The 14538-nt window shown below is 37.4% G+C and overlaps 1 protein-coding gene across 6 annotated transcripts in view; it reads left to right on the top strand.

The window, feature by feature from the left end:
* The window catches only part of Scaper (S-phase cyclin A associated protein in the ER), a 323341-nt gene that overhangs the window by 37182 nt on the left and 271621 nt on the right, over window positions 1-14538 (top strand). For all 6 annotated transcript variants that reach the window (XM_027415034.2, XM_027415035.2, XM_027415032.2 and 3 more), the window contains 2 exons: window positions 4253-4353; window positions 7434-7550. In XM_027415034.2, coding sequence (XP_027270835.1) covers window positions 4253-4353; window positions 7434-7550 — 218 coding nt within the window. The remainder of the gene's footprint in view (window positions 1-4252; window positions 4354-7433; window positions 7551-14538) is intronic.

The raw sequence follows: 14538 nt of genomic DNA, 5'->3' as shown, positions 1-14538 counted from the left end.
CAAGAATCCTTAGAGTTGGTGGAAACCTAAGTATTAGACACATTAGCAGCATATTTATGTTAGAAGCAACTTGGCTGAAAGCATTAACATTTTAAAATTGACAGATTTTTTTAGGACAATGAAAAGCATCTTAATCTTGACCTTGTAGTTATGATTGTATAGCGGTATTGTAGAACTTTACTGACTGAACAGTAGCATGAGAAATAGAGTAATCTGGAACATATTTCATTCTTTTTAATGTCTCAACTCATTTTATCATCACTTAAGCCTTTTTATCCTCAGACCTTCATAAGTTTAATTCATACACATTACGTTATCATCTTAGACCTTCCATTTTCAGACCTTCATAACTTGGATGTATTCAGCGTGTTAGACCTTTGTAACTACATTCCCAGATCTTCATATGCCTTACACTTTCCTATGTTCACATAGATAAACCCTAAAATACCTGTTCCTGAAATCCGTGTGGGTGTTGGCTGTGGGGAAATGGGTTCCATGAGCTTGGGGGAGCATGGAGTGGACTTGGAGGTTACAGAGACCAATGGGTGGAAGAGGTGGTGGAGAGGCCTGCCTGCAAGAGTCTTACCTACTGACAGGCTTGTGGGGCTGAGATTGGTGGATGGGCATGGGATGTGTAGGACCTAGAGACCCAGTCACTCACCTCTTCCTCCAGTGGGTGCAGGAGGTGCCTGTGCCTAGGGGGAGGTGGTAGTTGGGGAGGTGATGGATTCTGTGGGCTTGTGGGGCTGAGTGGGCCACTTTTTCACACACACACACACACACACACACACACACACACACACACACACACACACACACTTTTTATTTTCTTTGGGAAATATATTTAGTTCCTCTGCTTATTTCTTTTGTTCATTTTGAAACCAGGTTTTCTCGATATTACATTGCATGATTTTCTTACATATTTTGAAAATTAATCCCATGTCAGGTATATATCATAACAGGTATTTTTCCCGTTCTGTATAATTTCATTCTAGTGATTTTTTTGTAGTCTATATGCTTTTTAAGTTTTTTTTGTTTTTGTTTTTGTTTTTGTTTTTTTGAGATAGGGTTTCTCTGTGGCTTTGGAGGCTGTCCTGGAACAAGCTCTTATAGATCAGGCTGGTCTCGAACTCACAGAGATCCACCTGCTTCTGCCTCCCCAGTGCTGGGATTAAAGGTGTGGGCCACCACTGCTCAGCTTGCTTTTTTAGTTTTATAGAGTTCTTTTTTTTTTTTTTTTTTTTTTTTTTTTTTTTTTTTTTTTGCTTTTGTTGCCTGAGCTTCTGGTGTGATCTTGATCACTGCCAAGGTCGACAAGGAAATTTCCTACTTTGTTTTTCTCCTTAGACTTTTACAATTTCAAGTCTTTTTCTTTTTTTTTCTCTTTTCTTTTTCTTTTTTTGTTTTTTTGAGACAGGGTTTCTCTGTGGCTTTGGAGCCTATCCTGGAACTAGCTCTTGTAGACCAGGCTGGTCTCAAACTCACAGAGATCTGCCTGCCTCTGCCTCCCGAGTGCTGGGATTAAAGGCATGAGCCACCAACGCCCGGCTTCAGGTCTTTTTCTGTGGTAAATAAAAGGAACTGTTTTTTTCCTTTTGCATGGGGTTGTTTAGTTTTCCTAAAAGCGTGCATTTATGATTTATCCTTGATATCCTTGTCAAGAAGTTAATTTCAACATGTGTTTATATTTGTTTTTATGGTCTGTTTTTATAAAGTTTAAATGTCTGTATTTGTTTATTATATTTTTGTAAATAATTTGAAATAGAAAGTGTGCTATCTTCAGTGTTTTTCCTTTTATGATTGCTTTGACTATTTCAAATCTTTTTGTTTTATTCTATATGAATTATGTAGTTATACAGTTATGGAACTATTTTTGTGAAAAATGTAATGGGACTTTCGATAAGTGATTGTGTTGAATGTGTATATTTCTTTGGAAAATATGTTTATTTTAAAACGGTAATACACATGGATTATCTTTAATTCTATTCATTCTGAGATTTTTTTCACATTATTTATAGTTAAATCCATTGTTTTCTAAGAGGAAACATTGCATGATTTCCATCCTTTATTTTTTTGTCAGAATTTGGTCTATCTTTGTGAATATTCCATGTGAGTTCTCAAAGGATGTGTATTCTGACATTGTTAGATGTTCTTCATATGTCAGTTACTATCTGCTTGAGTGGTGACATTGTGGAGTTCTCCTTAGAACCTAACTGGTTTACTACCTGTGTGGTCTGTACATTTTTGATAGATGTTGAGCTCTATAAATATTGTAGCAGACTGATCTATTCTTGTAGTTCTGGTAGTTAAAAATTTAACATGTATGTATGTATGCATGTATGTATGTATGAATGATTGGGTGTGCATGAGTGGGTATGCTGGTGCCTGATGAGCCACATCTCCACTTGGTCCTCCTTCAGGTTGCGTTTGGCTGCCTGGACCTTGCAGCAAGCATAATGGTGAGAGTAGTGGTTTGTCTGGAATGCTTCTCTGGCTCCCAGAAGTGCTCCCTACTGCATCTTGTTGTGCATACCCAGGATGAAAGAGTTCAGGAATCCTGAGGATCTCCCATTTTGCCCTTGCTCTCATGTTTCATTCTTGGAACTAAAATTTTTGCATTAGTTCATTTTTTAAAAGTATTTTGGCTGTTATATTCATTTGTTTTTATGGAATTTTAGTAGTTAGAATTTCAAGTAATATTCTAGTTTATAGTGAGTCCTTTATAATAACAAAATAATTTTAATTTCTCTTGTTCTATTCATTTATCATTTTGTTTTCATACATAAGAACATGCAGGTAGAGAGTGGAGAGATGGCTCAATGATTAAGAGCACTGGTTCTTATTCCAGAGGACCTGAGTTCATTCCCAGAACCTATATGGTGGCTCATAACTGTCTGTAACTCCAATTCTAGGGGATTCCACTCCCTCTTCTGGCTTCTGTGGGCGTCAGTCACATATGTGATACAAAGACATGCATGCAGGCAAAACACTCATACACCTAGAATAATAATTAAAAAAATAATCTTTTGAAAAGAACATGTAAGTATTCTTAATAGAATACAGTGTTGAATTTTTATATTGAAAAAACTGTTATCTGTCAAATCTATTAGTAAGAAAAAGTATTAATAAAATAAATTTTCACTTTTAGTTGTTCAATACTGTTCCTTTCTTTGTGTACAGATGTGTATTTGACCTGTATTTTTTCTTTGTAAAGATTTTTTTTCCCAGTGTAGCTTTTTAAACATTTTTGACAGCAGGTTTGATTACATCAAATTCTCTAGGAGAATGGAATGGGTAATTCAGACAAGATCTCCTACTGAAAAAGAATATAGATGAATTGTAGTAAATATTCAGGAAACTTAGAATAGTGAAGGAGTCTTTTTAATTAAGCAGTTCTAGGGGCTTGACCCAGAAAATACAGAGCTCTGAACAGACAAGCTCCGGAGAACATTTCAGAGTAATTTATTAAAGAAGATATTGTGGTAGAAATTGGTAGTAAAAATGTGAATAATAAATGTGGGATGGAGACTGAGTCATACTGGGTAGGAACTTTTTAGAATTAAAATACTGCTATGCATACCTATATGCCCACTATTCCTTCCTTATCCTATTGCACCAGGATTTTAAACTGCACATAAGTAAGAAGTATGTTTATCCCCTGTTGATGTTCCAGAATAAACTTTGATTTGCTTATCAAGTGAGAAAATGAAGAAATAGACCACCTCTGATTTAGGTAAACAAATAAAATACTGCCTGTTGAGTTGGCTCAGAAGGCATTGGTGTTACTGCCTAAGCCTGACAACCTGAATTTGATTCCTGAAACTCATGTAAAGGTAGAAGGATAGAAAGAAGTTCCTCAACCCAGCCGTAGATATGTGTGAGAAATCCAAAGATTGTATTTAATGGTTTAAGGCTGAAGGCTTCCCCTCTCAGGAATCATATGTTATGACTCCTCTTATCACTTGGCCTCAGTATTATAATAAGGTTCTGCTTACCCTGGAGGAAGGCTGGAGTAGGGGTTGGAAGGGTACATGGATGAACTTTCAGTTAGTCTTGTATTCTTTGTCATTTGTAGTTTTAAAAGGTCTTTGCAGAATGATAAAACGAGCAAAAGAACAAAAAAATAGCCTATATATCTCCCTTAATGAATGTCAATATAAACATTAACCTGAAAACCACTCACTTTAATAATTTTTCCTAAAACTTTTTTTTTAGCATAGAATAGTAGCTGATGTTTTGTTTTTTAAATTAGGAGGTGCTAATGATGCTGGATTACTATGTGAGAGATTTCAAAGCATTGATTGACTGGATTCAACTTCAGGAAAAGTTAGAGAAGACAGATGCCCAAAGCAGGTAATGAACTCTGGTATTTTTGTTTGTAGTAGCCTCAGTTTCAGTAGCAAGCATTGAAATTAACAGTGGGCTTAACGCCAGGTTGATCTGAAACCTGTAACAATCTAATAGTTGGCTATTACATTTCTCTTTTGTTCCATAACAAATATTTATTGTTAATGCACCTGACAGGGCTATTTGTATTATTTACTACAGAAATTAAATAGATTTTGTGATCTAATGGTATAGCCAAATGGAACTTAATGCTATATATGATGGTAAGTGTTTTGGAGGGTGGATCATTGTCATTAAGACAAAGACAGCAGATCAGTTATGTAAGTGTAGGGGATACACAAAGTAAAAACAATCTCTGGAAAGGTATACATATTTTTCCATTGTGGTAGGCAGTGAGGAAATAGATTGTTTTTCAATTTATCTCTAGATATTTACTTGCTTCTGAAAATTAGAATACCATATCAATATTTCATTTGTTAAAGTTTTGGAAATCTAGAAAGCCTAATTATATGCACTGTTATCCTCTAGCTAACTGTTCAACATTCTCTTTATATCATTTCAAGTAATTGTATTTCATCTCATAGACTAAAGGAACTTAAAGCACACAAGAATACTCAAGACTCATTGATTCTTTGAGTTAAATAAAACAGTCATGTCTGTACATGAAAAGTCATTTGTGTACATTTCAACTACATAAATTCCTTAAAAATTACTGGTGACAAGGTAGGAAATGCAAGGAGAGAAATACATTTCAAAACTCAATATCGTAGATTAGTTTTTTCAAAATTATTGTGATACTGTTTATCCTAGCATTTAGTATAGCTTTCTTAGCCAGCTGCCTTAAATTACCAGCAGAACAGGACAGAATACAAGTTATGCTCAAGTCCAAGACTGTGTGTGTGTTGTTTTTATGCCAGTATTTGTGCATGAACACACGTGTGTACATGTGGAGGCTACAGTTGGTGTTGGGTGTCATCCTCTGTCACTTTCTACCACATTTTTTGAGGAAGTTCTCTTATTGAACCTAGAGTTTATCAGGTTTAGCTAGAGTTACTGGCCAGGAAGCACCAGAGATCTGCTTGTCTCTGTTCCCCCTGGTCTGAGATTATAGATGCATGCCACTCTTAACTGGCTTTTTTCCTGGATACTGGGCATCCAGATTCAGGTCTTCATGCTTGCATGCAGACACTTTACCTACTAGCCATTTCCTCAGTGATCAGGGCATCTCTTTTTATATTAACTAGTTACCAGCACACCTTCTCTTTGCCTTCTGAAGCAGCTCCAGCATAAGGAAAACAGCCTTGAACTTCCTGTTGATGGCATTAGTCCTTGTGTAGTCTTTAAGTCATGCTTGACTTGGTTTAAAGGTTGGAATTAAAGATACATATATTAAAAAAAATCCTGACAAGAATTTATGTAGCTAGATTTTAAATGAAGATTTTGAGGTAAAATTAGAAACTTCCAAAGAAAATATTGACTCCCTTGATTTAGTAAGAAGAAAATAGTCCTATATATAGACTTAAAATTTAAGGAATACCTCCAAATCAGTAAGAAAGCACCATGATAGCAGCAGTAATAAACTTTCTTAAATCATTTGGAAATGACACAATTTCCAGTAGAAACAGTGAGCCAGATACCAATATGTAAACTCCAAAAGAAAAAATTCAAATGATGATAATATGTTATCCTTACTAGTTATAGTAATAAGCATACACAATTAAAAAGAAAACAAAAGCTGGGTGTTGGTGGTGCATGCCTATAATCCCAGGACTCGGGAGGCAGAGGCAGGTGGATCTCTGTGAGTTTGAGACCATCCTGGTCTACAAAAGCTAGTTCCAGGACAGCCTCCAAAGCCACAGAAAAACCCTGTCTTGAAAAACCCCAAAAATAAAGAAAAGAAAAGAAAGACAGTGTTGTACCATTTTGCCAATAACATTTTTTTGTTTTGTTTGGTTTTCCTAGACAGGGGTTCTCTGTGTAACAGCCTTAACTGTCCTGGAACTAACTCTGTATACCAGTTTGGCCTTGAACTCACAGAGATCCACCTGCCTCTGCCTCCCAAGTGCTGAGATTAAAGGTGTTTGCCATCACTGCCTGGCTTAATTTTTTTTTTTTTTTTTAAGATACCAGGTGTTGGCAAGTCTGAATGGAAATGAATGTCCTTCATCTGTAGGGCTATAACTTCTTTCAGAAAGATGATTTGGTAACAACTTATCCAAATCTTCGGGCTTTTGACTAATATTTTATCCGAATTTTCTATCAGTAATCAGTTTTGTGTTTTGTTTTGTTTTGTCTTTCTTTTTGAGTAAAGGGTATAATAGCTAATGAGTACATCACATGGAAAGTAAGTCATAGGGAGACTGACTGGAATGATAGACTTTGAATAGGAATATAGGATGTTGCTCAGAAAAACATTCCAGTAGGATATGTGTCCTGTCAGCTGTTTGTAGGGCAGGGAATAAAGAGAACAGAAGGTCATTTATACCACTTAGGTTTTCCAATAAAAAGCAATGGTGTCTTTGTGTTTCTATTCTATGGTGATTAAGAGGTAGAGAAGTAGTTTGTATTTTCTTATATGTTCTTCCTTTGACTCTCACTGTTTTCCTTGGTTTTGGTAATTTTTCCTAAACTTATTGCTTTAATTTTTTCTCGGTATGTGGAGAAGCTTGTAATTCATAACAAGTTTATCTCAGTTGGATATGGTGGAGTATACTTTTAATCTCAGTACTCAAGAGGTAGAGGCAGAAGGATTTCTGAGTTTCAGGCCAGCCTGGTCTACATAGCATGTTCCTGGCCAGCCAGAGTTACCTAATGTATTCTGTCAAGTCACCAAGCAGTGAATCTCATGTCTTTTGTAACCCCATGGCCCTTTTGAGAGAAGTAGTGCTTGCTGTTATTTGACTGTGTGTGGAAAATCCTGTACTGTGAATAGTCAGCAATTGCTCACTTGTTAGTGTAGAACCTTTCTGGTAATTAGAGTTGCAGGCTTTGACCATGTTTTTGCTCATTAACAGCCAAAGGAAAGATTAGTGTGTTTTCCCCTTTTTGTCTGTTAAAGTAATCTACTATGTATTCTGAATTGTCAGACCAACCTCACTGGCATGGGAAGTAAAGAAGATGTCTCCAGGACGTCATGTGATTCCAAGCCCATCAACAGATAGAATGAATGTAACATCAACTGCAAGAAGAAGCTTAAATTTTGGGTGAGATTATTTTAAAATACTTGTAGTACTATAAACCCAGTATTCCATGAGAAACATATTCATGGGTACCAACCCCATATAGGAGAAATCATGTATCATTTCCAGGGAAGAACTCACCAATTTCTGCTCAGATTCCTAGATCTGAGAGAAAGTTACTAGAGTATGAGATCAGTAAAACCAAGCATTTGCACAAAAAACAAGGGAAGGTAACTTTATTACTCATAAATTGACAGAAGGTGAGAACAGAAGTCTAGATAAACTAGTCCTCTGAGACCCAGGGAAGTTTTATCTGTAGGTGTCTTTTCATTTACCTAAGAGGACTCCGAAAGCACCCATTAAGAGCCTTACACATTGGATATCATATTTTTCCTGAGCTCAGGTATTATAGGATGTGCTTTTCTGTGGGCACAGTGATGAAGAGCTAGTTATTCTGGACAGTTTCTTTTCATTTTATGAGTTTGCATTCTTGTATATTCTTCATGAAAGCTGTAAGTCAGAGACGGGAGGAAGTTGTAAGGCAGAGACGGAAGTCATTTGGAAACATTTTTTCATACGTTGTGTATATGTTTGAAATTTGAGTAAAATTTAAAAAGTATCTGGTGGGCATATCTTGCAGCCAGGTCACTATTGTAGCTCTCAGGATTTGTAGCTGGGTATGACTGATTACATTAAAGCAGTGGTTCTCAACCTTTCTAATGATGTTACGATTTAATACAGTTCCTTGTGTTGTGGTGACCCCAAGCCATAAAATTATTTTTGTTGCTACTTCATAACTCTAATTTTTCTGTTATGAATTGTAATGTAGATATCTGATATGCAGGATATCTGATATGTGACCCCTATGAAAGGGTCATTTGAACTCAAAAGGGGTTGATAACCACAGGTTGAGAACCATTGAGCTAGAGAGAGCAATCAGCATTCCTCCATGTTTTTTGCTTCAAGTCCTCCCTTGGCTTCCTTCATTAATGGCTGTAATGTATAAGCCAAGTAAACTCTTTCCTCCTCAAGTTGCTTGTTGTCACGGTATTTTATCACAGCAGCAGAAACAACTAGAACAGATACCTAGTCTGCAAAACAGAATGATAAAAGAACAAAAAAAAATGAACAGAATCTAATGACCTATAGGCTACTATGAAGACACTAACAGATAAATATGAGGTTCTCAGAAGAGGAGAAAACAAGTAAACAGAGACAAACATATTCCTGGAGTGCATTGGTCAGCCAGCCTAATCCAATCAGTGAACTCCAGGTTCAGTGACAGACTCTTGATTGAAAAAAATAAGGCTGAGAATAACTGAAGAAGACACCTGACATTGACCTTTGAACTCCATGCCCACATGCACACGTACAAGTTGTACAAATCCAAACACAAAAGAACAATTGACTATGAGTGCTCAACTCTAAATGGAACATCTGTATCGGTGTCCTCCGCCCTCAAGACTCAGGGAACATCACAGAAGAGGGGGCAGAAAAGAAGCTAAGAGTTTTAGGGCTGGGAGGAATGCTCTAAAATGCTATTCTTCAGGACACTTGACATGGCTATTGTATTCATGAATGCATAGTTATTGTGGTTCCCTGCACAAGATCAAGCCAGCCAAATTCTAGTATGGATAGAGAAGGGGTGTATAAGGTCCCATCCTTAAGCTGAGAAGTATTGGCAATTGATGGCAGCAGGGTAATGATAGTTCCTTTTCTTTGAAGTTATGGCCATTGGTAAGTTGCCCATGATTCAGTGAATGGCCCTACGCTCGTGCACATGTGAGCAGTACTGATCACACAAAGTGGGGTATTATACAAAAGGACATGAAATTTGGAGAAAGAAAATGTTGGGGAAGGGAGTTGGAGAAAGGTAGAGGGGGAAAATAGAAGTGGATATGGTCATCATATATTGTGCATATATAAAATTATCTGATTAAATTTAAAATTTGTAACTATTTAAATAAATATAAAATATAGAATATAGAAATTTCTCTAACTTTATTCTTTTATCTGATCTCAAAACTCTGTATGAAATAATTATAAAACAATGTTGCTGATAGGCTTATAATATATAAATATATAATTTTAATGAAAATAACAAAATAAATGAAAATACATTAGATCTTTGGTTATGAAAGAATTGGCTAGATCATGACACCAATAATTAAGCTTGAAACATGCTAACATATTTTACTATTTGGGTCATTATCTTTAACATTTTCGCCCTAAAAGCTTAACATTACTTTTCCTGAATTATTATTTTATATTTTTTTATTTTAAATCTCAGCCAAGGTTTCTCCTCTTTCTTCTCCACCTCTGTTTCTGATTGGAATAGGGCAGGTCTCCCATGAGTATCACCAAAACATGGCATATCAAGTTGCAGTAAGACTAAGCACCTCCTCATGTATTAATGCTGGGCCAGGCAACCCAGGGTGAGAAGTAGAGTCCCAAAAGCCTGTAAAAGAGTCAGAGAGAGAGATCCTGATCCTACTGTTAGGAGTCCTACAAGAGGACCAGGCTACACAACTGTAACACACACACACACACACACACACACACACACACACACACACACGTGAAGACACACACACACACACACACACACACGTGAAGACACACACACACATACACACACACACACACACGTGAAGTGTCTAGGTCAGTCCCATGCAGGCTTTCTGGTTGTCAGTTCAGTTTCTGTGAGCCCCTGTGAGTCCAGGTTCATTGATTTTGTGAGTTTTCTTGTGATGTCCTTGACCCCCCTAGTTCCTACAATCCTGTGTCCCCCTCTTCTGTAGGATTCCCTGAACTCTGCCTAATGTTTGGCTGTGGGTCTGCATCTGTTTCCCACAGAATGTTGAACTAGGCACCAATGTGGTCACAGGAGATGGCTAGTTCAGGCTGTGTATCTGCTATTTGTAGGAGTCTAATCTGGGGTCTTCCTTGTAGATTCCTGGGAGATTCTCTTGTGTCAGGTTTTTACCTGGCCCTGAAATGCCCTTCCCCTTTCCAGTAGTCTCTTTCAGTACTCTTCCCCATTGCTCATGTTCCCATCCCCACCTGCTCTCCCAAGTCATGAAATCTCTTCTATTTCCCCTTCCCAGGGAGATTTGGATGTGCCCTCCCCCATCCTCCTTGTTACCTAGTCTCTCTGGGCCTGTGGATTGTAGCATAGTTAGCCTTTATTTTACAGCTAATATCCACTTTTGAGTGAGTACATGCCATGTTTGTCTTTCTTGTTCTGGGTTACCTTACCCAGAATGATTTTTTCTAATTCAATCCATTTGCCATCAAATTTCCTGGTGTCCTTGTTTTTAACAGCTAAGTAGTACTCCATTGTGTAAATGTACCGCATTTTCTTTATCCATTCCTTGGTTGAGGGACATCTAGTAGGTTGTTTGCAGGTTCTGGATATTACAGATAAATCTGTTGTGAACATAGTTGAGCAAGTGTCCTTGGGGTATGATAGAGCATCCTTTGGCTATATGCCCAAAAGTGGTATATTTTGGGCTATATGCCCCAAAGTGGTATAGGTCTTGTGGTAGATTGATGCCCAGTTTTCTGAGAGGCCACCACACTGACTTCCAAAGTGGCTGTACAAGTTTGCACCCCTACTAGCAATGAAGGAGTGTTCCCCTTGCTCCAATATAAGCTGTCATCAGTGTTTTTGAACTTAGCTTTTCTGACAGGTGTAAGATGGAATTTCAGAGTCATTTTGATTTTCATTTCCCTGATGGCTGAGGATGTTGAACATCTCCTTAAATGTTTCTCGGCCATTGCAGTGTGGTTAATATACCAAATAACACTTTACTAAAGGAAAAACAGTTTTACCTCTCCCAGAAGCTACCAGTTGCAAATATCTTCTTGGCTAGAGGTGGGACTTTGTGCCACTCCACCCTTCTTCATGCTGGCATTTTGTCTGGCTTGAACTTGTGTAGATCTTTGGCATGTTGTCAAGTTCTCTGTGAGTTCATATGTGCATCAGCCCTGTTCCTTGAATTCACCCACCAACTCAGGCTCTTACAATTTGTCCGCCTCCTATTCTGTATTGATCCTTGAGCTTTGAAGGGAGGGGTTTGATGAAGGCAACCCATGTAGGATTGATTGCACCAAAGTCACTCTGCACACTGTCTAGATTGTGGGTCTCTATATTAATTAACATCTGCTATCAGAAGCAGCTTCTTGGATGAAGGTTGAGTGATGCACTGATCTGTGAGTATAGCAGTGTATCATTGGAATCATCTTACTGTTATGCTCATCATCTGCCTTCCAAATGCCAATTGTAAGATCCTATTGCTGGAGATGCTACATACTCATATGTTATTAAGCGTGGAGAACTCAAGCTGGTGCTCAACTGGAAGCTTCATCCCTAATGTCTAGCATTCATAGTGCTAGTACTATACATGTTGCCAAAACGTTAAAGCAGTGCTTCTCAACCTTCCTAACACTGCGACCCTTTAATACAGTTCCTTATGTTGTGATGACCCCCACTTCATAACTCTAATTTTGCTACTATTATGAGTCATAAATGCCTGTGTTTTCTGATGGTCTTAGGTGACCCCTGTGAAAGCATTGTCCACCCCTCACAGATTGAGAACTGCTGCTCTAGGCTGTGCCACATTGAAGCTAACTTGGAGAGCATCTCAGTTCACATTTCTTTGAATTTGCTGAGCCTTGCTCTGGTAGCTCAAACTTGCTCTTCAGTCTTCTGATAACTGTTTTAAAATTTCAGTTATTGTTCAACTCCAGGCTGTCTGTGTTGTTCTTTTATGTTTATTTTCTCATTGCTGACATTCTTTGCATGGTGTTATTTAAACATGATACTAACTGATTTTTAAAACTATGTCTATTAAATTCTGTTACTGTTTTCTATACATGGGCTATAATGTTTTGTGTATTCTTTCTTCATGTGTGTGTATATGATTTTCATTTGTTTCATTGTTGAAAACTAGATAGTTTAAATAAAACGTGGAAGCCCTACAGATTGGTGTTATGCTCTGTAGTATTGTTATTGTGCCTGTTGTCATCATCATTAACTTCATGACTTCTAAAATGGTATTTCAAGGCAGTCTCAGACTTGCTAATTAGCTGAGGATGACATTGAGTTCATGGTTCTCCTGTCTCCACCTCTCAAGTGATATTATAGGCATGTGCTACCATGCCTGGGTGGGAAATTTACTTTTAAAGCACATATTTTTATTCTAATTCTTTAATATAAGCCTTAATGTGTGTATTTAAATGGAAGGTTGGCAAGTGCTTGCTTCATCACTTTATTGCTTAATCTTTTTTTTTTAATATTTATTTATTTTTATGTATACAGTATTCTGTCTGCATGTATCCCTACAGGCCAGAAGCGGGCACCAGATCTCATTATAGATGGCTGTGAGCCATCATGTGGTTGCTGGGAATTGAACTCAAGACCTCTGAAAGAGCAGCCAGTGCTCTTAACCTCTGAGCCATCTCTCCAGCCCTATTCCTTAATCTTTTAAAAATTTATTTGTGTATGTGCATGTCCATATGAGTATGCTCACAGTGTATGTATAGGTGCCCATGAAGGCTAGGAGAGTGCATCAGATCCCTTGGAGCTGGAGGTACAGGCATTTGTGAGCTACCTAGTGTGCTAGAATCTGAACTCTGGTTCTCATGATTGAGTAATAAGTGTTTTTAACCACTGAGCCATCTCTGATTCCCAAGACTGATCATTCTTGACATTGCCTTATCACACCCATCATTTCATAGTTAGCAGCTTTTTACCTATTATTACCTTGCATACACTTGTATTTTTATTGCATTTTCTGAGTACTACAATGTTTTTTAGGCAGGGGTCACACTGTATACCACAGAGTCACTTTTGATTGGTAATTCTTCTTTAGCCTCCCACCTGCTCATGTGCATCACTGTACTAGGTTTAGTGTCTGTTTTCTCTGCTATTACCATTTTTGAGGCAAGATCTTTGACATATCCATGTATCTTGAGCATCCTGACACCCTAGATGGCATTTAGTAAAAGCTGATTCTTTGTTCAGTGGAATTAGACTTTGCTTTCAATCTCTTTTATGGAGTTCCTAGATAGTGTTTCCTTTGTTGAATGTTGATGGTCTTAAGAATCCTATGATTCTTGGACCTTAGGCAGATGGGGAAAGATACATAACAAACAGAACTAAATATGTCCTCCAAAACAAAAAAGTGTTTACAAGGAAAATTGCTTTTTATTGCTGTTCATTAGTTTATTCCCAAGAATTTTATAATGCAGATTTATTTTAGTTCTGGAGGCTTTTAATACATGCATTAATTTTTTTTCTCATGGCCATTATCATATACCCAGCAAAAGCAACTTAGGGGAACTTTGAAGGATTTATTTGGGCATATAGTTGGGTGGAACACAATTTATCATGGCAGGGAATGTGAAGTGGCCGATTGCATTGTGTCTGCAGTCATGAAACAGAGATGGATGTTAATACGTGTTTGCTTTCTCTTTTTTATTCAATCTGGGACCTCAACCCATGCAGTGGTGCTGGCCTCATTTGGGTGGGTCTTCCCATCCTTGTTAACTCTGTCTATGAACTCCTTCATAGACATGTCCAGAAGGTTGTCTGCTAGATAATTCTAGATCCTGTCAAGTTGTTAGTATTAGCTATGGCAGTGCCTACATACATAAAGCTCTTATGCTCTTCTCTATGTGATCCTGTTCATTATTGTATAAATGCATTGTTTCTTTTTACTTTCTGATATATACTAAGTTGCCCTTAGTATATACCCACCACATTTCATGCTGCTTGGGTTGTGTTTATTAACTGAAATGTTAGTTATAAAGCTTGGGTTTTGTTCATTATTTTAACTCAAAATTCAAATAGTAAGTAAAGCATTTAGTACGTATACAACAGAGTCACTTTTTCTAAAAAAAAAAAAAAAAAACTAAGATTTTGGGAATCTTCAAAGCCATAGACGCAGGGAAGGGAAAAGTTGGGTGGGAAAGAAGATCATGTCTCCTTACTTGCAATGAGTTCTCT

Source organism: Cricetulus griseus, chromosome 4, assembly GCF_003668045.3.
Source record: "Cricetulus griseus strain 17A/GY chromosome 4, alternate assembly CriGri-PICRH-1.0, whole genome shotgun sequence".
NCBI lineage: Eukaryota > Metazoa > Chordata > Mammalia > Rodentia > Cricetidae > Cricetulus > Cricetulus griseus.
The sequence above is the reverse complement of the archived record's forward strand: the minus strand, read 5'-3'. Positions and strand labels throughout refer to the sequence as shown.